Source organism: Rhamphochromis sp. 'chilingali' (assembly GCF_963969265.1).
Source record: "Rhamphochromis sp. 'chilingali' genome assembly, chromosome: 11".
In the NCBI taxonomy this organism is placed as follows: Eukaryota; Metazoa; Chordata; class Actinopteri; order Cichliformes; family Cichlidae; genus Rhamphochromis; species Rhamphochromis sp. 'chilingali'.
The window spans coordinates 20,827,409-20,850,690 of NC_137938.1; the positions used below are offsets into that span (position 1 = coordinate 20,827,409).

The 23,282-nt window shown below is 41.3% G+C and overlaps 2 protein-coding genes across 3 annotated transcripts in view; one reads left to right on the top strand and one right to left on the bottom strand.

Annotated features, from left to right (window-relative positions):
* The window catches only part of LOC308405865 (uncharacterized protein), a 30,938-nt gene extending 13,588 nt beyond the window's left edge, over positions 1–17,350 (top strand). For both annotated transcript variants that reach the window (XM_080896637.1, XM_080896636.1), the window contains exons 10-11: positions 3,713–3,865; positions 15,478–17,350. In XM_080896637.1, coding sequence (XP_080752763.1) covers positions 3,713–3,865; positions 15,478–15,654 — 330 coding nt within the window. In that variant the 3' untranslated portion in view covers positions 15,655–17,350. The remainder of the gene's footprint in view (positions 1–3,712; positions 3,866–15,477) is intronic.
* Positions 17,351–17,497: 147 nt separating this feature from the next.
* znf804b (zinc finger protein 804B) overlaps positions 17,498–23,282 on the bottom strand; it is a 37,437-nt gene continuing 31,652 nt past the window's right edge. The window contains 1 exon segment of the mRNA XM_080896635.1: positions 17,498–23,282. Within this exon segment, the coding sequence (XP_080752761.1) occupies positions 23,121–23,282 (162 nt within the window). The 3' untranslated portion in view covers positions 17,498–23,120.

The following is a 23,282-nucleotide window of genomic DNA, read 5'->3' on the forward strand; positions in this document are numbered from 1 at the left end:
AAAGGTATTCTGTTGATTCATGATGCTTTTGTTCTTCCTTCAGTAGCACCATATGGAAACTGAGATGTGCCTTCACTTTGAAATTTCAATAGTCCCAGCGATTTGATTGACACACACAAAATGTATTTTATTACGTGTGCCTCGGTCTGGGGTTGGAGTAGGACACAGTGGATTCTCTGAAGTTCTTAATTAGCAAACTTTCACATGTTTTAATTCTGAGTGCAGATGCTCAGGCAGACTATACTACAGACGCAAATATTTCACAGTGGACCATCTGCACAGAATTTCCTAGCATTGTTCTGAGTGTTTAAAGACAGGCTTCTTATTTCTGAAGTTAAAATTTTGAATTTAAGTGACCCAATTACACTGTCTCACTTGAATTTACACATTTTATTCTAACTTCTGCATTCAGGGAAATGTTTTAGTGATAAAAATGTCGTACCGCTGAGCCTGCAACAACACTACATTTCTCCAATGCTGCTGTTGTTCTGATAAGTATGGCTGCAGGGGGTAGCCTCCCACTCAGCATGCTGAGTGGCAATTCTGAATTCAGTGTGCCATGCCTTGATGTGTTTGTTAGCTAAATGGTTGATTTGGCAGGGGCGCTGGTCCCTACTGCCTCTGCTCTCAGTGAATAATGAATAAAGCTAATATTTGTGTCTTGATGCTTGAAGAACAGTGGGTGGGTGATCTTTGGCCTGTGATGAGAGGCGATCTCACACCTCCAAGTTCACTGAGAGTTGAACGTGAGAGTGTTTAGAGGTAGAGGATGAAGCACAAGTTAGTGTTTGAGATTATGCAGAGGCAAAAATGTGTTATTGTGAAAAAGAAAGAAAATTAGGTACTTTGGTGTCTTACAGCAAAGTAACTTACAGTTAAAAATATCATTCCCTTTTTGAACTCTGTGGAGCAAATGATCTATTTTAAAAATATTGCTCTAGGTTTTTTGATATATATTCAGCTGAGACGAATCTTAGTGAACTGATTCTAATACTGTGAGTTTGCTAGGTACACCTTTTCAACTGCTCATTAACAGAAATATCTTATCAGCCAGTCATGTGGCCACAGCTTAATGGACATGTAGACACGGTCAAGACATGACCTGCAGTTCTCTGGATGAAAATACCTCGTTCATGCCAGAACTCAGAGGAGAATTGCCACACTGCTTCGAGCTGACTGGAAGGGAATAATAACTCAATACCCAGTTATTAATCCAGAGGTATGGAAGAGAACATCCCTGAATGCTCTTCATTGAAGCAGATGGGCTACAGTAGCAGAAGACCACACCAGCTGCTCAGCTAAGAACAGAAACCCGAGGCTACAATTTGCAGCAGCAAAATTGGACAACTGAAGGTTGGAAAAATGTTGCCCGGTCTGATGAGTCTCAATTTGTGCTGTGACCTTTAGATCGTAGGTCAGAATTTGGTGTAAACAACATGAAACCACTGATCCATCCTGCCTGGTATCAACAGTTCAGGCTGCTGGTGAGGGTTTAATGATTTTGGGGTATATTTTCTAGGCACACTTCAGCCCCTTAGTACCAAATGAGTATCTTTTAAATGTCACAGTTTGCTTCCACCAGGATATTGTGGTGTGACGTGAACAGTGACGTACAGTTCGCTGTGCTCCAATTGCCTCCTAAGTCTCCATATCTCAATCCAGTAAACCAGCTTTGGGATGTGGTGGAAAATTAGATTTTCATCATGGACGTGCAGCTGACAAATCTGGAGCAACTGTGTTATCCTATCATGTCGATATGGACCAAAAATCTCTGGAAGAATGTTTCCAGCACGTTTGTTGAATCTGTGAAGTGGAGTAACATAGTAATAGCAAGGTGTACCTAATAAACTGTCTGGTGTATATGGTACAAAACTCTGATTCATACATGATAAATAATTGTTTTAGCATATTAAGTAATACTTCAAAATGCAGTTTATTTAATCTGGTGTTGTGTCAAAAGATAAAAACATATTTTAAAGCACATATTTGAATATTCTCACATTGATAGTGAGCTAGTAATTCTCTGGTGGGCAAATCAAAAATCCACAATCATATTTATTGGTTTAAAACTGTATGGTATTTAAAAGCTTGACTCAGTAAATGAGTATTGCACAACTGAACAGATGTTTTTCTTCTAAAGCAGACGCAAGTAGTAAGTGGTAGAAAATCCCTCTTTGCAGTTTATGAGCAAGAAAAATACCATGCTGTGAAAACATTTAGACACTTAAAGAAATGAAATGGCATTTATGTTGCATTGTTCTACTCCTATTCACGCCCTTATAAAGGTCTTTATTGAATTTGTACAGTGCTTTGTTTATTATACACTTATGGATGGATGCATTTGGAAGTGTGTGTGGGTGGGTGTGTGGGTGTGGGTGTGTTCTAAGGTGTCGAACCATCAACAGTCTAATTTTTGATAACCTGCTCAACTTCCCAGGTAGGGAGGGGTTTTAATAAGCCTCATGACTGTGACTTATTCACGACTACAAATGTTTTTTGTTTATCAGTTCACTTCATTTAGTGGCTCTTCATGTATTCCCAATGTGTAGGTGATGCATCTCAGTTTGTTTGACTAGTGTGATGATCGTATACTGAGCCAAGTGAAAGAGATGGGGCCATTCAGTTGGCAGCTAGATTACCTGGTTAATTCTAAGAAGGTATTTGGATGTGGTAGCCTAATAACAGCCTGTGCTAAAGAACAGCTTATCTATGATTTAGATGCATTAGAGCTGTTGTTTATCTGTGACATCAGGATTTATTCTGTCTCAGAATAAACCTTTAGGATGTGATTGCATGCTTAGGCTCAAAAAGCCTCGACACAGTAAAGGCAGGGAGTCGGTGTTACTTTATTTGAGGGAAATCTGTGTATATTCTTGCTTTTCTGAGCATTTGATAAACAGAAACATCTATGATGTTTGTGTAAATGATACCCTAATCATCACAACTTCTAAACTAGCAATTATAGTTATTCCTAGGGATTTCTTTTCTTCCTTTCAGTATTGTCGCTTACAAAAATCAACAGATTGTAGAACGTCCTGCTTTGTGAAATATCATGCAGTCACAGATAGAGTCTAAAGTGTTGAGACTCCTTGTTCTTATTTTAGTGTGATAGTTCTTGGAGTCTTTTGCTATATGTTTGGGATCACAAAAACATACTTGTGAGGAATAATAAGGTACAACACTCGAATTATTTGTGGAATCAAACCATATTAAAACCATCATTTAATGTAATGGCTAGTGCAAAACTGCCAACAGTCTAAATTGTGAACATGATATGAATTTAAAGGCCCAGATGTTATTTTCCTGAGGCAATTCATTTTTTCATTATGTTATATTATGTTACAGTTGAGTATTTATTTTACTAATTGCATCTTTTGCTACAGAGAGGGGGAAAACAAACTGAAAATTGTGAAAACGAGAATTTTGAAGTTAATGGGAAGCTACACTTATGGGCTATCATTTGTAAATGAGTACATTATGTCATGATTTTGTCAGGGTGAATTATTATGTGAGTGACTGATTGCCTGTGCGTGTCTGAGACTGTGTATTTCTGGTTCCATGTAAAATGTGCGAAACCCGTTTGTCAAAGACGGATGTTGGATTTCATTCTCTCTGAGGGTCAGAAAATGTTTTCCCCTTGTCGTAACTGACTGTCACTCTAAATCTTTGCACCTCACAACACATAAACTGTCTGTGTCGCTTTGCCTCGCAGGTGTGGTATCTCTCTGGCTGGGTGTGCTACCTCCAGTTGGAAAAGGCAAAGGAGCAGCAGGAGAGGGAAGGAAGAGAAGCAACAGAAGAGGAAAAGGAGGAGGGGACGGCATTGAAGGAAGCTGCCAGATCATACTTGACTAATGCTAAGAAGGTAGTCCAGTCATAATGACCTCATATATATGTTTCTAAGCTAAAAAGCTGGGGTGTAGTGGAAAGAGTGAATAAAAACTGAAAGCTGTCATTTGAAATTATCCAAACCCTTTTATTAAACTTGGTACACAAAGTTAATAAAAGGTTAAGATGACTGCTTTAATGATGCACTGATGACATGTGTTCACTGGCAGTGGTTTTTAGAAGTGTCCCTGAGTCTATGCAGTGTTTTTCATTACACGGTCGCATCTGTTTTTAATGCAGTACTGACTAAAGGTCTGAAGAGCAAGGCAACTCGGCACTGATTTTTAGCCTTGTCCCTTGCTTAGAAAGATTCCTTCAGATTCTCTGCATAATTTAATGTTATGTTGCGTAGATGATGAAATCCACCATTTTTTTTTTTTTCAAGCACTGTTCCTAAACTTTTGAATCATTTATTCAACCAGAGTTGTAAAGAACTCCAAACCCACCTTAGAATCTGCTTGGAATACCACATAACTTAAATTAAGACGTGTTCCAGCAGGTTTAAACATTTGTTGAAAGTCTGTGTGCTACAATTATTCAGCTATTTGATGATGCAAGTCATTTTTTTAAATGTGCATTTTACATAAAAGCAAACAGGGTTGTAATATGAGCCATTAAATCTAAAGCTCAGTATAGCTGTCAATTATCTGTGATCTCAAAATAAATGATTCTTTGACACTGCACTGCCATTGTAACACATGTGTGTGTACTTCACTAAAGCATGTCCTTTCAGGACTTTTTTTTTTAACTTCTAGTACATCACATTTATCCATCTTAGTTATCAGAATCCCATGGCCAGTGCCTCATTGTCTTTTGGCCGTATACATGCAAAAATGGAACAAAATATGTTATGGTCCCGACTTCTCAATGGTGATTATTTGTCTTACATTACAGTTAACGAAATGTTTTTCTGGTTCGGCAAAAACAAAGAACATGAAGATGCCACTCTGAGGTCTGACTAATTGTGATGAACATTTCTTCCTATTTTTTCTGTAATTAAAAATAAAATTCTTCCAAATAGATCAAGAACACAATCTTTAGATCAATCTATAATTAACGCATGATTAGCTGCAGACCAATATACAGTTTGTATTTTTATATTCTAGTTATGTGTTTCCTTTCGTAGTTTCTGAGTAGTAATTGTGGGTACAGATGGTTATATCCAGCACACTGTCACAATAGTTAATTCTTCTGAGAGCTGGTTGTCATAGAAAGGGTACATGCAGTACTGCGAATGTGAGACGATCCTAGCTAAGCTTCATTGTTGCTGCGGAAATGTCTTTGTATAATCTCAAAGAAGTGTAAATATACCCCCTACTCTCTTTCCTATTCCCCCTCACACACACGAGCACACTGTCTAATTCATTCTGTCGTTCTGTCAGGGAGTAATGCCTCTATGGAGCAGTGATTCATGTTAGTCTAAAATCCAATAGGCTTGTAAATCAGACAGCACGGAGTGACGGATGGCAGGCCCCACCTCTGATTTTTCTTTTTTCTTTTTTTCTTCCACTCTTTGCTTTCCTCTCCATTTCACCTCCTCACCCAACTACACACCCCTTTTCCTTCTCTCCTACCCTGCCGTGTTCTTCTAGAGATGAGTAGGGACAGCTTAGTGACAATATATTGACGTCTGTCTCTGTGGCCAGCGGTGTATTGATGGGCCTATCTAACAGGCTTCCACTGGTGATGTCCACAACTGAGATGGGAGCGAGGTGGACTTGGAGCTGCCAAGCAGGAGAATGGAAGAATCTATCAGGATAAAAATAAGTGTGTGCAGTGTGTGAGATTTAATAACTGGGGAGAAAAAATAAAACAATCAGAAAAAAAAATGGAACTGAGAAATAGGGTCATTTAAGTACTAAGCCATTCTTTGCATGGACAAAAAAAAGAATGCAAAGGAATAAAAAGGTGAAAGACTGGCAAAGAATTGGGTGAGGCATCGGAGCATGACAAGTAAACAGCAAAGCAGTTTCTTTGTAGAGTGAGCGAAGCAACAGGCGCAGAATAATGTGAAAGGTAAATGCACAAAGACCTTGAAAAGGTGAGATGGAATGTGGAGGGAAAACAGCCCCCTCGTGGTACATTTAATTCCACAGCTTGGTACACAATGTACAGATGTGTGCATCTGTGCATTGTGTAGCCGCGATGTGCAAACAAAGCTTGGATATAAAAACATTTTTTTAATATATCCGAGCTTTGTTTCTGAGCATTACTGTGAGTGTTAATAATTAACGATGAGTCAGTCTGCTAGTTAAAATGGTCTCCAACATGGAAATGAGGCCTCAAAGCCCAATGGCTTGTTTTGGCGCCGGTCCACTTCTGTGCATACTTTATGGCTTTGTCTGTGTGTGTGTGCGCGCATGATATACTGAGCATTCAGGCATTCATAGGTGCTCTTATGTTGATGCATACATTTAATTTAGTTGTGTGTGCCAGCTTGCATGCATATTATTTGTTAAGAAATTGTTTGTCATTCATCTTTTTTCCTGATCGATACTTGTTCACTCTCATGCACTATATTCAGCTGTGAGGCTCTACAAAGGAATGATGGGCAAGAATGGATGGGTCAAGAGGACAAATAGGAAGTGTAGGAGGGAGAGCAGGAGTAGAAAAATAAAAAATGGGGGGGTGAGGAGGGAACAGATTGGATGTTGGGTGTGTGTAGGTGCGGGGCGTGTAGCTGGTGAATAGTGGCGAGGGTAAAATCAATAGTAAACCGGACGTGAAATGGAATTTGAGTCTCAGCCAGATAGGGTGCGATTGAAGAGGGATCTGCAGTGTATGCACAGAGGACAATGTTATATATGTGTGTGTGTGTGTGTGTGTGTGTGTGTGTGTGTGTGTGTGTGTGTGTGTGTGTGTGTGTGTGTGTGTGTGTGTGTGTGTGTGTGTGTGTGTGTGTGTGTGTGTGTGTGTGTGTGTGCAAAGAAGCTGCAAGGCAGCTAGGGCAAACAGAGGTCAAAAGCTTTACTATTTGAAGTGTCTGAGACGGTATCCCATGAGCACAGATTGTGGGTAGGATTGGTCTAAGGTGTGCTTGTCATGTAATTTTAATGCCTTTCCCTGCAAGGCTGTGACTGGGGGACTGAGGTGTTAAGTTGTAAGCGTGTGCATATGTGTGTGTGTGAGTTTTTGGCCATCACTTCACATTCAAAGGAGCTCTAATTAGGGGCCAGCCTCAAAACTATATCACAATATTACAAGAAAACGTATTTATTTATGGTTATTTATCTAAAGATGTAGCAAAAAATACTGATCAAAGTTTTATCGATGCTTGCAGACACCAGCATTTGTGTATGTAAGAAATGAAGGGCAATTTTCATCTTCCTTTTCACATGAGCTACTGTCATTGATGGCACGCTTCCTAATTCAAAGTGTGAATCTGTTCAGTCAAGGTACCAGCAGCAGCAGCATTAGTGGTGACTAGGGATGGGTACCGGTGTCCGGTGCCATGATGGCACCGGTTCTGACATAAACGGTAGTAACCAGACCGAAAAGCAGCGCACATTTCGGTGCTTTATTTCGGTGCTTTTTTTTCCTGAGCTGTGATACACTTTAGATTCTAGCCAATCATTTTACGTTTCCGAGGATAGTAGGCGGGGCCAGGTACGTACGTACGTTCTGTTAAAGCAGAGCTACAGATTAAAAATGCCCAAGGCGAAGCGGTTAAAAGTCTGGCTGTACTTCATAGCAAAATATGCAAACTCAGCAGCCTGCAACAAGTGCTTTAAGCTGATACTGTGATACTGTCAAAGGAGGTAACACCTCAAATCCGATGAAACACCTGGCGACGCATAGCGTTTTTTTAAAAGCCCAGAAATGCGCCGTATTTGATAGCTTGCTGCGAGACCTCACACCGAGCACATCTACTGCAGGTGGGTTGCCTGTTATGCAACATCCCCCAAAAACACGAAGAGGAGAGTCCTGGCCCCTAGCCCTGCCAGTGTAGCAGGGATGATGACGGCAGCAGCAGCCGTTCTTCTCTGTGTGAGTAGGCTAACCACGTTATTACATTAATGCATGTAAGGTGAACTAGCAAACATCATCATAGCTACATGCTGCTGTCTTCTTGTTTGATGGCAGATACTCCCTTCACCCTGGCTAAAAAGGCTAAAATGACCAAAGAAAAAGTGGAAAACAGTTAAACATGAGAGGTTTAGGACAAAGTTTGTGTTTTTTCCATTGTTTAAGCACTGCTTCCAGCCAAGAGTGATACCATATATGCCCCATAGCTGCAGAAAAGGCTAACATTGTTATATTTTTACAAAAAACAGCTGAACATGAGAGGTTTTTGGACCAATTTTGTGTTCTCCATTCTTTAAGCACCGGTTTGAGCACCGTTTAAGCACCGGCACCGTTTCAAAAGTGCCGATTTGGCACCGGTATCGGATAAAACCTAAACGATACCCATCCCTAGTGGTGACACACCATTATATCCAAGTTAAATGTAAGCATAAAAGTAGCTGAATTTATGGGTTTTTCTGGAAATTGTAGCACTTTAGAAAAACAATGACTAAAGTAACTTAACCTTGTGAGTGTTCAGGAGCTATGCAATACAACTGAGAAACATTTTATACCTGGGAATGTTTTATCTTTTTAACCAGCTGCTTGAAGCCCTCCTTTACTACCATGTAGCTTCATCAGTAGTAGGGCTGAACGATATATCGCATTTGCGATAATATCGCGACATGATCAAGTGCAATTTTCTAACCGCAAAGGCTGCGATTATACTCTGGACATGTCCAAATTCATGGGCTGCATCCTCCTGAGGCCGCATTTGTAGACCGATTACGTCACAGCGACGCGCCGAAGGCTGTCCAAATTACTACCATATCCCAGAATTCATAGCGCGGCCCAGCCAAACTCCAGTTTCCAACAATGGCGGCCGCTACTAAGTTTTAAAATTACTCATACTAATCTTTCTGGGTCACAAAATAAACTTTTAAAATATTTTCAGGCGAGAAAGTAGTTGTGTAAACATCAAATATCTGCTCGGTTTATCAAGATATCCCATATTTGCAAAAGTGCTTCGACGTTTTCAGAGGCGTCTGCTACCCACCAGCTCGACAGCTAGCCGGGAGCTCGAGGGTTACTGATGCGGCCGAGAACGGCACAACTCCCGGCACATCATTTTCAGATCACCGCGGAGTTTCGCTGCTCGGGTTAAACGTAATATATAAGTCACTTAGACAACCTAAAAATGTTATTGTTGGGCCTTTTTCAGTGTTTTGTTTGTTCGTGAGTAAATCGGTTTGGCTGAGATTAAAGTTATTAGATTAGATAAAATAAAACTTTATTAATCCCCCGGGTGGGTTCCTCCTTGGTTTTCACACAGCTGACTAAACGTCAAACAGAAAACTTATTAAACAGAAGTATGAGACAGTCGAGAATTTACGCCAGTGTCTGGTTATATTTTAGATAGCAAGAAGCAGACGGCCGAGTTTATTAAACTCCACCGAGACAGCGGTGACGCTAATCAGAACTAGCCTTCTGATTCAGAAGGCTAGACCGTCCAATTTCACGCCTTTAAACTTTAAAGGCGTGTTTGTGTGTGTGTTTATACAATTGCTATTATGTTTGCACTTTATGTGTAATGTTACTGACTGCAGAGATCAGTAAGATGTGTGTATTTTTTATTTATTAGTTTTATTTATTTAATATTATTTTTTAATTGAATGACTGTCTAGTAGTTCACAGATGTCGAAAAACTGAGTGTGGTAAAGCCACTGATTTTGTTTATGTATATTTCTGCAATCTGCACATTGTACTGACTTTCATTTTAATGTTTACACCAGGGTTCCTTGTCAGCACTTTATGCTCAGATGTTTGTAAGCTAAAAATAAACTATTGTGTATGTTCAAATATACTGTTGTGATTGAAGAAGTTAAATAAAAATGTCAGTCATCAATTCATGCATCACCTCATGTCATCATAACAGAGGTCTGTCTTCCAGGAAAGAACAGTTTAAAATTAATGTAATATAGTATTGGCCATACTATATGATGTATTGCTTGTCTTTGTTTAATAATACAGAAGACAAAGACCTTAAAAAATAATCGCATATCGCATCGCAATCGCAATATTGGGGCAAAAAATCGCAATTAGATTATTTTCCATAATCGTTCAGCCCTAATCAGTAGCTAGCAATGCTTGGTTGTTTATCTTTGGGTCGCGCATCTGCAGCTGCTAGTAGCTCCTCGTCCTTCATAGTGTGGTTCTAATCCACAGTGATTTTTGCCTTGAAGCATGTTTGCTTCATGGGAACTGTTTTCTGGGTTCCCACGAAAGATGTTGGGGGTTGTTGAAGCAGCTTCTTTTTTAAGTAGCAAATTGTCATCTGAGGCTGACATGTGGTTGTTCTGCACACTTTTCCATCATGTCTGAAATTATTAGGGGTTGTTATCGTGGATGATATGATGAGCTCTAAGCACCATTGCTGGTGACGGAGTGTGTTGATGTTTTTGCTGACAGTGATACAGAGAAGTTAAAAGGTAGAAAATGTTTTGAAACAATTACTTTAATTATAGCTCTCATGTTTTTGGGAGTGCTGTGTTTTGGCAAAGAAAAAGATGGTGATAACTTGATTGTAGTCACGGAGAAACTTAAAAGAAGAGTAAGATTTTACCATCATTCTTCAAAATAGTATATGTGTGTGTGTGTGCGCTCGCATCAGTACAAGTGCTTGATGAGCGTAAGAAGACCTGTCTGCCTCCTTGACAGGAAGGTCATTTGGCAAGAATGTAAGTGAAAGAAGGCAAAAGGAAAGTGCACTGAGGGAAAATAGTCAGGACACAAGATGGGAGAATGAAGGTATTACCAAATGAAATAAAGGCTGAGATGAAAGTGGAAGTTAAGCACAGGTGTGGAGCAAAAGTTGAACAATGATGGAATGATTAGGCTTTTACTGCGTAATCAGCCTGTCCTTTTGTGCGAGTTCTAAAAAAAAAGGTTTCTACCAAAAAATGAGAGGAAAATATATTTTCTGCGAAGGGTACGTTTGTGCTTAATAGACTTTCGTCCACTTCGTGCTGGACAATCCTGTTAATCTATGCTGACTCCTACCATAGGAACAACACATCAGACATCTTTGTCTTTGCTTAATTGGAGTGTTGAGTTAATGCATTTTTGACTTTTTCTTCTTTACTGTTCGATATTTCAAAACAAGCAGAAGGCCCCTGCAGGTTTTATTTAATGACCATAAACAGAATGAGGCTTCATTCAGCTCCCAAAGCACCGTTGCTTACTTGAAATAAACATAATTCTGTTTTGAATTAAATTTCATGGGCCCACCACCACTTCCCCTGCCGGTGGCGGACTCCCTCAGGTGTCGGTGTGTTGGTGGTTCTTTGTGTCTGGGGGTGGGCGTCCGGGTACACACCGGCTCACTCCTTGGCGGCCGCTTGTCGGGGCCTGGGGCCTGGGGCTCGCTCGGGCCCCTTTGGAGGTGGGGTGCCCCCGGCCTCTCGGCCTGGGGCTCGGTCACTCAGGCACAGCTGGGGGCCGGCGGAGCTCACGGGCGCGTCACTGCAACTCCCCCTGGCTTCTGCTCCGCGGCTGCTGGGCGAGCCCTCATCTGGGACTCTCCTCAGCTCTTACTGGGACAGTGGCGCGGCTGCCCCTCTGTTGGTCTTCCATGGTCTCTTGTGTTCTGGGGGCCTCTGGATGTCTGGAGTTTTGATCTCCTCCATACCCGCTTCACACCCTGGAGGACGGGGCTGTGGCCCCCCCACACTCCCTAGCAGATCATTACATGGAGAAACCTTTGGAATGCAAGCATGCTGATCCACACAGGTATGCACACATGGGTATTCACAGACGCGGACTAAAGCTTTCTTGGCTGCTGCCTCAAAGCACACTGTGCGCTGTCTATCTTGCGTGCTGCACAATATCGTTTATTATTTAGTAAATATTGATATCTATGGCTAGCTAGTTTATTGTGATGGTGCTTTGTTTTCTCTATTATTATGTTGCTCTTTGTTGTTTGCTGTCTCCTCTGTTTGTTTTTTTTGTTTGTTTGTTTTTTTTTCTCCATACAGGTGACCCAGGAGTTCTTTTTTTTTTCTTTTCTCTCTCTTCCCCCCCCTTCTCACCGTCTCTTCTCCCCTTTGGTTTTCTTTCTTTCTCTCCCCCTCTTTCTCTCATTCATTCCCCCTGTCCTATTTATTAAAAAAAAAAAAAAAATGACAAAGGATGAACTGAAGCTCTGCCATCACGTAATGTCGCATACTGCTGTTTCTGATGTCATTTAAAAAAAAAAAAAAGGAACAACACATCAGACATCTTTGTCTTTGCTTAATTGGAGTGTTGAGTTAATGCATTTTTGACTTTTTCTTCTTTACTGTTCGATATTTCAAAACAAGCAGAAGGCCCCTGCAGGTTTTATTTAATGACCATAAACAGAATGAGGCTTCATTCAGCTCCCAAAGCACCGTTGCTTACTTGAAATAAACATAATTCTGTTTTGAATTAAATTTCATGGGCCCATTCAATTCTATTACCGGTGATCGGAGCTGATGCTGTCGTTATCATGAGCTCAAACTTGCCAACTCTTCTCAGCAGAAATTTCTTCACTGAGTGCTGCCATGTTGATTTATAGTGGATCGCGTTACTAAATGTCGGAGAACCTGGAGCTCAGTGATGAATTATAACTTTCAATTTATTTTTCTCCAGTTCCCAGGTGAACATGCACTGGCAACAGGCACAGCAGAAACATTCTTGAACCTTAAGAAATAACATACAATACTAATACATTTTATGTGCACTCGATATTTTTTTTAAGTTAATTCTAAAGATATTCGATCAAATTTACAACTCACCATCTTTTAATTAAAATTGTCATTTCAGGAATGTCCCATGATGAAATAACAAAATATGTGGCCACACTTTGAACTCTTTGAGGCTCTATTTAGTCATAACACTGGTTTAAGCTTAAAGATGCCAAGATTTTAGTTTGGAGTGACCAGAAGGGACAGGATTAGAGATGAGTACATCATAGGGACAGCTCAGGCGGAGCAGTTTGAAGACAAAGTAAGCGAGGCAAGATGGTTTGGACATGTGCAGGGGAGGGGTAGTGGATATATTGGACAAAGGATGTTAAATATGGAGCTTCCAGGCAGGAGGGAAAGAGAAAGACCTCAGAGAAAGTTTATGGATGAAGTGAGAGGGGACATGTAGAGAGTTGGTTTGACAGAAGAGGATGCTAGGGATGGGGTGAGGCAGATGAACTGCTGTGACGACCAGTTGATGGAAAACAACCAGTTTAAAATAAATACTTAAGGCACTTGTCAGTGTTGGTAAAGATGCTAACAGGCTGAAGAGTATCATTACTTTTGCAGGTATGCTGCTATAAACCAATATATGTTGGCAGAAGTTACATTTTGTTTTGATGATCACCCTGGTAGAACAAAATTTGGTACGTATCCTTTATATAGATACTGAGATATATCTTTGAATATGGGGCACAGCCAAGTCTTTGGTCATTACCCTCTTGAATGCATGCACTAAATGTAATGGCAAATAATCTAATAATTGCTGAGATATTTGGACCCACAAACATCAGATGGAGCTGTATTCACATCTGACAGACAGATCAACATTACCAACCTCTGAACAACAGCTTAAAAAAGGAATAGCAAGCGCGCATCGCTGTCGGTACACCTCTGTATGTGCAGGTGTATAATATGCTGCATGTATGTGAGTGTGTCTGAGTCGTTATGTCCCTATTCAAGCGTGCTTTGGGCAGTGACTTAGGGCTTGAAAGTAGAGCAAAGTGGACCATGAAAAGGTTATACGATCAGCCGCATTCTCCCTCCCTCTTCAGGCAGCTCTCTGAGCCGTGAAAGGGAGAAGAAAAAACATAGGCTGTTGTAAATGAGAAATGCTTGTTTTTTTGCGACGGCAGTGCTGATCTCAGCAGCACTCATTGCAGAATGTGTAAAGAATAGCTCTGGTTTGTTTAGCTAGCTGAAAGTATCACGTTGAATAATCGCACCCTGTCCAGCAGACACAATGTGCTATTGATTTGTAGTACGTATATCTACATATAAATACAATTTCCAAGTAACGCTCAGTATGGTAGAACATAGAGCACCTTTGCAGATGTTCACTGTATCTGCTAGATTATTTCCTTTTTGAAAGACATCCACTGCCCGCTACTTATTACCCAAGGCTGCAGTGTGCAATTATTCTGGGTATTGAGGCAAATCTAGTATAAACCCAACCCAACTTTGTTTGGTGTAGAAAAACATCTCTAGGCATTTCAGAGTGATACTGGCAGAATGTGTGTGTGTGTGTGTGTGTGTGTGTGTGTGTGTGTGTGTGTGTGTGTGTGTGTGTGTGTGTGTGTGTGTGGTGCTCTAAAGAGTCTGAGAGGGTCAAATCCCCTCTGCATCAGACCCTGTGCCTGGACCTAGGTCACACTCCACCTCCTTGGAGCTCCAACCTGCAGAGACAGCATCCACTTAAGTACACACACACACACACACACACACACACACACACACACACACACACACACACACACACACACACACACACACACAAACACACACTCTGCACATTCTAACGCTCCAAATGAGTTCCCATGGGACTGCATGTCTCCTGTCAGGACCTGCTGTTGCTTAGAGACTGGTCCTGGGGCAAAGCAGTCACACACACTCTTCTTCACTCTCATGGCCTTGTTACACTTTTAGTAAGAATGATGGCACTCAGCTGCTGATTGTCCGTGAGCATAAAACACTGTGTGCTTGGTTTTAACTGCATTTGGTAGACGAAATAGAGTTATATTCTTAGATTATATAAATCCACCAACTGCCTTTTCCCCCCTCTCTAGTTTTGTTTCTGGAAAGAGCAGCAAAAATATGAATCGCTGCATCCTCTCTCCCGTGTTTATGTAATGTATTTGCACACAGAAGCGTAGTCTTGTGCTCGCTGTCCTTATTGGTAGCCCGAGTAGTTTTATCACCCAGCTCCATTTTAAGTTCAGCAATTACACACAAGCAGAGTATTTTACCAGAGATAAATCTACTAGCTGCTTAGAGAACGGGAGTTTTCTATCTTGCTTTCTCACAGCGTGTTTCACTGGGGTAACTCTGATTATAACACAACCATATGCGCTTCGATTCAGGATACATTTCTCCGTGTCTGTGTGTGCATGCATGTTGAAAGAGGAAGATAAATGGTCTTTCTGCCTCCTCGGCTGGATTGTGCATCAAATGTGCTGATTTGCCAAAATAAAGACAAAAACTGTTTACCAGCGTTTTGTGGGCTGCTGTGCTGACAGAATGCAGATGATTTTGGATATTTCAAATGTCCTAACCGGCATTTAGAGACTTAAAACCTGAGGGCTGCTTACTTCCCTCAACTCAAATCTCCTGCTTATGAATGTGGTAGTGACCAAGCTTCTGCTGAGAGCCTTTCACTCACCATATCATTACTTCAGTTGCCTCTACAGTATAATTTTGCACTTTCTGTTTGGATCTCTGCTTTATAACCTACGTTCTAGTCAACATTTTCATGTTTTCCAGTGTACCCACGACTCTATTATACGCTTGCATCATTCTTTGTTTTTTGTCTTTTTCGCTCTGCCAGCTGTACAATAAGCTTCGATGTGACGACCAGCCGATGTTGGAGCACGTGGAGCAGCTTCTGGGCGAGCTGGGGGGAGAGGTGGAGGGAGAGGATGCAGATCCAGCCTTGGATGAAGATTTTGAACCCTGTAGTGATGATGATGAAGAGGAGGATGCAGAAGCACCCATGGAACACTGACCGCACCTCCCTGCTTGTATTTTGTGATTTCACTTTTCTCCCATCATGTCTCTCTCTAGTTCATGAGATCTCAAAGGTGCCTTTTTTTAAATGGTTTTCCTCTTCCACCTGCTTATCAACGATTAAATCTGAAATCCACTGATATGCACAAAAGAGCGGCATTAAAAGCAGCAGTCTCCTCAATCTCTTTCAGCCAGTTGTTTAATGCTTTCACTGAAATAAGTCCGTACTTGAGTAATGCTTCCCTTAATCTCCTTGACAGAAGTTTATTAAGAAATGAGTTTTAAAGCTTTACATCTCAGCAGCAGCAGAAGCTGAGCACCTTTGAAGGCTTTTTTACCTCTTATGCGCACCCACGCTCGGTTTCTACAAGCAAACATACACGACACATACAAACAACAACACAAAGGGAGCATGTTAATTACTTCAGCTCTTCCTCAGTACGACAGCAGGAGCGTTCCCCTCTGAGAGTGCAGAGTGAGCCATCTCATGTAAGAGTTACTCGAAATGCCAACTTTACATGCAGCTCTGTTATGTTAAGTTTATGTGCATTTCATTTCATTCTCCTGCTTTAGAGCTCATTTAATTCAACAAGACATAAAAGAGAATTTGACTACCTGATGCAGAAAGCGATTCTCTGAGCTTGACTGTTGAAAGTGACTTGAGCCCTTTCAGAAAGGAGAAACTAGCTTTTAAATGCTCAGGCAGGGTTATGTTTTGTCGTACCTCAATAACGGACAGAAGCTTTTCACTTTCTTTAGAGCCGAGTGCAGCAAGGTGAAGAGAGTGCTTTGAAATCTGAGTGGGTGACTGTGTGCGTGCGTGCATGTGTGTGGCAAGATAATTATGTCGCTCGAACAGTTTTATCAACAGCAGAAAAACCCAAAGTGTGAAACATTCACAACATGGCAGTTAACTAGATGATGACATGTTTGAAAGCTAATGTATGAAAAATTTGGATAGAGTTTTTCCACACTGCAACATCGTATTATCCTTTTGTTGCCTTTCAAACATGCAGGCAGTCAGTCGGCGTCTCTTAGCTGCCTCAGTTTTAAGCATCTGTTTGATTAGATTTTTTTAGCATAGAGAATGCGTGTCTCTATGTAGGTGTATGAGCTGTGACTTTTGCGCTTTGATATATTTTTGGTGCGTGTCGAGTTTTTCTCCCTAGATGCCTTTAGCAGGAGGGACTGCTCCATGCGACAGACATTCACCAACGCACAACCTCCACGGAGTATTTCTCCATGCACCATGCCTGTTAACAAACATGACACACCACAGGCTTTCGCTGCTGCACGGCCCCTTTGAAGAATTTCATAACCGGTAAATGGAAACGTTATCTGAGATCCCGATCCCGATAGTGACCCGACTGCAAGCTGAGAGGTCTGTTTGGGAATGTGGGGGTTCAGATAGTGTGAGTTGATAGTGCGCGTTAGTGTTTAAGGAGCATAAAATACAGCTCAGGAGAAAAGTTACAGATATAATGCTGTGTGTGTATTTGTATATGCAGCAGATTATCGTAGCTTAATGTGATCTGATGTGTTGTTATTTGTGGACTGGGCTTTGCTCAGAAATATTCAATGTCTGTGATGTTTGGTACATGGTAATGTACCAGTGCAGGCCTTGAGGAATGACTACCTGGAGCGATGCTGTCATCTAGCATTTGCCTTTTATAATTAAAACAAGCTCCACTGTGTGTGTGTTTTTTTTCTGTGCGTGTGTGTGTGTCCGTCCATGCGGCTCATTTGTGGTGTGGTGTGATTAATGACTCCAGGGGCGAGTGAGCACTGGCGGTCAGCCCTTTCTGGTTATTCTGAGCTGACCTAGTGTGAGTGGGCCATAGTCGGCACAAAGCCTTAGGTGATCTCAAAATCTCTCACCTGTGCATCAGCTTCAGCACCGCAGGAATACTTTCTCTCGCTGAGAGAGGGGTGTGCAGATACTACACAAGGACACACATTCAATCACCGGTAAAGGACACTCACTGTTTGCTTGCTTTCTTTCCAGCTCTGGCTGGAAATTCCTCTCTGAAAGGCCAGAATTGGTCTCTGAGTGTGCCAAAAATACAGTAATAATCATACTTCTATTAATATATGGCCATGCCTTTTTATCTATGAAGTGTGATCGCTTCATTGTGTATATAGGTAATGTCTGAGATGCAGTAAGTTGTTTTTACCTGTGTGCAAAAATGTCTTTGAACACACAGTGCAAAGGTCTCCAATCTCCAGAGAAACCAGTCCATAATTAGGGTGTGTGTCTGTGTGCATTTGTATGTGGGTTTTTTTCTTTCTTTCTTTCTTTTTTTTTTAATTTATTTAATAATCGACGGTAATGAGATGAGCGGAGGGGAGAATAATCCTGGATTAACAGCTTAAAAATGCATGTGTTGTCATAACAACCTCCTGATTGGGACTTAATCATTGAAATACAGTCACACAAACACTCATTCTCTCTCTCTCACACACACACAAACTCCCCAATCCAGGAACCACCAGTTGTCCGTGCATCAGATCGCTAGATACTCCTAGCTGTGTGCGTGTGCTGTTTATCCTGTGCTGGTGAATGTGTCGTTGACTTAATTAGAGAGTTAAGCAGGGTGCTCCTCTGAAGGGATTAAGGGGGAAATTATCAGAATCTGGAGACTTAATGCTGAAACCAGTTAAACGGAAGCAGGAGGAGGGGGATCAAAGCTCAGAGGAGAAAAGAGTTTGAGAGGTAGTTTGACTGTTTATACGCACATTCACATGTTCATTTATGTAAACTGTCCCCTTGAAGTCACGCTTAAGCACTCATATTTGGTTTAGGGTATACAAGCAATTTGTTCACCCTTTCAAAGCTGCTGTTTTTTTGCTCTTTTTGAGTCTTGGGCACTCGGGATGCTGGAGAGGCTCATGGATATTCTGGGATGCAAAGCAAGAGCCTAGGAGGCGACAGAAAATCAGATAAGCAGGACAAAGACGATCGGACAAAATCGTCTCGACTGACTTTAGGATTGACAGGAACTGTGCGTCCTTCATCCCCATCATGTTCTTAACGCTGTGGCTGTGCATCCAAATTGTGAATTAACAACGTAATGCAAGTGATGTTATCTAACCAAAGGGTTTTCCTGACAGCCATGAATACATTGACCTTTATCCTCTGCTGTGAAACCATTTCGCCTATAGAACAGTTTCCTAATAGATGAACTGTGTGCACGGCCTGGAAAACCCCGCTGATGAATTGACACACAAACCCCACAGCTTTGTGGGACTTGTGTGATCATTAAAATATTCAGTGAGGCGCAAGGTTATGTCCGTTATGATTTATTTGACTCTTAAATGTAAGATTTGTTGAGGGAAAACTATGAGGGTTTTTTTTCCTCATTAGTTTTCTGGAGAAACTCTCGTAAATAACTCTCAGAAAAGTCATCTTCATCATTGATCTGTGTTTTTGGTCAATATGGCTATTTTAGACTCTTCCCACTGCTGCTATTGTCTGAGGATTGAATGGGTTTGTGCATCTCTGCACGCTCGCAGTTTGTGTGTGTGTGCATAGTAATCTTTGGTGGGAACATCTGTCTCTCAGAGATAACATAACCGAGGAATTAGGCATGCTGTCTTACCACCGAGCATCACATCTCACTATTACAGCCCCCTAAATTATACCCTATTATACCTCTCTGTGTATATGTGTGTGTGTATGTGTGCAGATGAGTGTAAGCAATGTGCTGACAGTGTCATGTCCTTGGGGGACTGTGCCACATGTTAGAGTATCGCTTAGCCCACCACCTTCCCTAATCCTTAAATCCATTGTAGACCAAAATTCACATAGTCATTTCCACATAATACAAGTCTTACGCAAACAAGTTTTGACTCAACGAGAAAGCCAAGCAAAAAGTAAATAATTGAAATAACACAAAAAAATAGACTAGCAATCTCTATGATAAATTGGCTTTACGTGGTTCAGAATTATACACAGTAATGCAACGTTTTTGATGTAAAAGCTCTAAACAGCCTGGATCCGCTTAGCTTTCCATATATTACACCTGTCTGAGCAGTATCTCTTATGCATCAGTGGTGACAGATTACTCTTTGAAGTGTACTCTTTTATGGAAGTTCAAAAGCTCACAAAAGCTAACAAGGTGATGCATCAAAATCACAGAAAATTCAGAGTCCTATATGATAAAATATGTGATTAAAGGATCATCTCGCTATTCAACTCACGAAAAAGAGAATTTCTACCCTCTTCTTCTTCTTTTTTACATTATTTTCCTTTTTGCTTCAGTGTCATTTGGTGGTTGAATAAAACAGTTAGAATAATACCCTTGCTGTTAGTATAACACCTACACCTAGGAGTGTACAGAGATCCAGTAAAAAGAGGGAAAATTGGAGAGAAACTGTATTACAGTCTCTTTTACAGCACAAGGAAAACTTTTAATGAATGTCACTGTGGGGGGAAGAGGAATAGGAAGGGCGCTGTAATAATAACACCACAAAAGCACATTGCGCTGCAAAGGTCTGTGCAGTACAACAGCATTCAAACATGTAAAAGATATGGTCTGAATGAAGGGAATTGAGATGACAAAGTGTAATGGTGCCTTTCCTTCTGCACAGTCAGAGAACAGCCGGGGGAGCTGAAGGCAGCCCCACTGACCTGGTTGAATCAAAGAGAAGGGTAGGAGGCGAGATCGCAAAAAAGGGAAAGAAAGGAAGCGAGCAAGAGACGGGGAAGTGTCTCATTTATACAACACTGCAATTTAGGTCGATGGAGCATTTCAGTAGCCGTAAGGGGCTCTTTTTGCTCAGTGCAATCTATAGCCTACCCGCAATCTAACAATCAAATGCGGTGCCAATAGAGGCGACCCTGCCTCAGCAGTGAGCTCTCTGTGACTGCTGGTGTATTTTGACCGAGTGCCAGCTTTAGTTTTTATTCCTCATTAATTCTCAGAAGCGATTGACTGAAGAAACCGCTTCCTCTCCATCATAAATCAACTCACACTCCTGAGTGTGTGTGTGTGTGTGTGTGCTCACACAGCAGCAAAACATGTACACACCAGGGGGCGAATCTTGGGGCTTAGGTAATGGTTTAATCAGTCACTGACAGAAAGTACAGTGATATTGCGATTGCTAATTTTCATGTGACCCCAGTTTGGATAAGTGTGTGCGTGGGAGCCTAAAAATCTAGTGATATAATAATGTGAAGATTCCGCTATTGCCTCGCTATTCATGGATAAATAGGCTTTTGAAATGACACGCTGTGTTTAGCGTTCAATCTCCACCTCTTAGGTTCTTTTGTGTGCGACTGTTTTCATGGATTTCCCCATTAGAGAGTCGGAGTTATGAACTGGAGCAGTTTGCTTTTATATGATCTCTGTGATTATCAGCATTTGAGGACGCAGAAGTTGCAGCACATTTGAGTGTCTCCAAATTAAACTCTGGGAAAGGTTTGATGCTGTAACAGCTGCTAATTATTGCTGCTCTATATTTCACACAGTCTGTTTGATCTCCGGTCCTGTTGAGAGAGATAGGGATTCTCGGTTTCTGTTTCTCCCAAATTCGCGCGCTTTACACACAGGCTCAAGGGTCACAGGGAGGAGAAAGCAGACCCATGCTCTAATTACCGAATCTCTGCAAGAGATGACTTATTTGTAGCCAACGCTTCAGGACAGAAAGTGTACATTTTGTGTATTGCTTTTGAGCCTGTATTTATGTCACCCCTTGCTGAAGCCCCCCTCATGTGTTGGGCTGTGTTCACTGATATCACGGAGGGCAAATCAATCCAATCTCTCAAAGCGCTCTGGGTAGTCTAAGCCCATAGACCATCTGGATACCGCTCTGTTCTCTTCTGTGTTCTGCTCCCCGAGTGCCGGCCGCTGCAGTGATCAACTATTTGGCAAGCAGCTTTGACACATCACCAATCACCAGGCTTGAATACATAGCAACAGTTACCAGCATCCATAACCCTTGGCGAGATATGTAAGAAAGTCATCTGTGTGTGTGTGTTTATTCTTGTTTTAGTGATTAAATAAGTTTTTTCTTCTATATACACTTTTAAAAAGTGTTGTTTCGAAGCAGCTAGATGGTGAAATTTGGTTAAAGAATAAACAGATCTTTAAAAAATTGTAAAGGATAATAAGATGTGCAGAATGTTTCGAGTCTTCTTCTACGGCTGACAAAAGAGTCACAATTAGTTTTTCTTTCGTGCCTCTGGGATGGTCAGGACACACAGTAACTGCTTTCCAAATCAACAAATTGCTGCATTTCTAAAAAACATTATGATAGAATAAAAATCTAATAATTTTGTACCATTTTAAAATCATCCATGTGCACTCTTTGACAAAGGCTTGCATGAAAGATGTAACCACTGCAGAAAAACCATGCAGTATTAATTCTTAATTTGGACTTTATCAACAAGAATGAGACGGGGGAGAAAAAAAAAGCATGAAAGCCCATTTATTTTCACTCACGCTTTATTGTAACTTATCAGATTCATTCATTTCTGTCTTACAAACTGATTTGTTAAATGCTTCATGGAGGAAAAAAAAACAGTTTTTAATGTCACACATGGAAGGTTGTGTAAAAGGTCTATCACTGAAGCCATGGAGTGTGGGGTAAGCATTGTACTACTGGTCAAGGTTAAATTCACATTTTATTTTGGTGTTTCTCATCATTCTAATATTATCATATACTGTCAGAATATTTACACTATAGAGAGAAAGCAGGTCTTTACACGTGTCAGATATGGAAATTAGATGTTGTTCTTCCTGCTGTGAATGAGTGTGTGTCATCAGAATTACCTTACACCCGCACATACAGTCCACAAGAAGGTTAAAATGTCTTTGCCATATTCACCGGCCACTGGAGCGTTATTTATGTTAGCTGAAAGTCACTCTCTAACTCAGATAACCTGTATGAAATGGAGATAAGGGGAGAGTATTATCACTGTCTCTGTCCCTGGCATGAAGGATACTTCAAAAGGCAGCTGGTCTGTCTGTGGTTCAGAAGGAAAGAGAGAAGATGACACAAGCTTAGCTTGTCTTTGAATAGCAGGTGCACCTTTCTCTTTATTTTGCTTGTGAATGAGGAATGATGGAAAAAGCAAGGGATCAAAGTCTGTTCTTTCACTGTCTGTTTAAACACAGCAAAGGCTAAATGGAGAAACAAATTCTCATTTGAAAACAGTCAATAGTTTGGCTGTTTGTGTGTATGCATGCGAACGAGCATGTGTGTCTCGGTGTGTATCTGTGTCTGAAGGCATATGTGCAATAAGAGTTGGAGTTGATACTACTAAAAGCACTGATACATCCCGATTTCAAATAGCAGGCCTTTCTTCAAACCATACATTCCTCTTTTCTCTCTCCCACAAGCCAGTGCTGCCAAGAAAGATTAATAAACACGGCACCCACTCTCAAAATCATAACGCCTTCTGTTGAAACTTCACTGGCCACGATCTGTCCATGATAGGCTGTGGATTCAAAGGTTGCAGTGCTACTGGGGAGAGTGGAGAGATTGGGGTTGCGTGGAAAGTGGGCGACTGGGGAAGGAGAAGGGTGGGAGGATGTGATAGCAGGATGGAGGGAAACAGGGAGGAGATGGAGAAAGGGGCGAAGTGAACATGATGAGGGAGGGAAGGGTGGCGAGGGGTGAGGG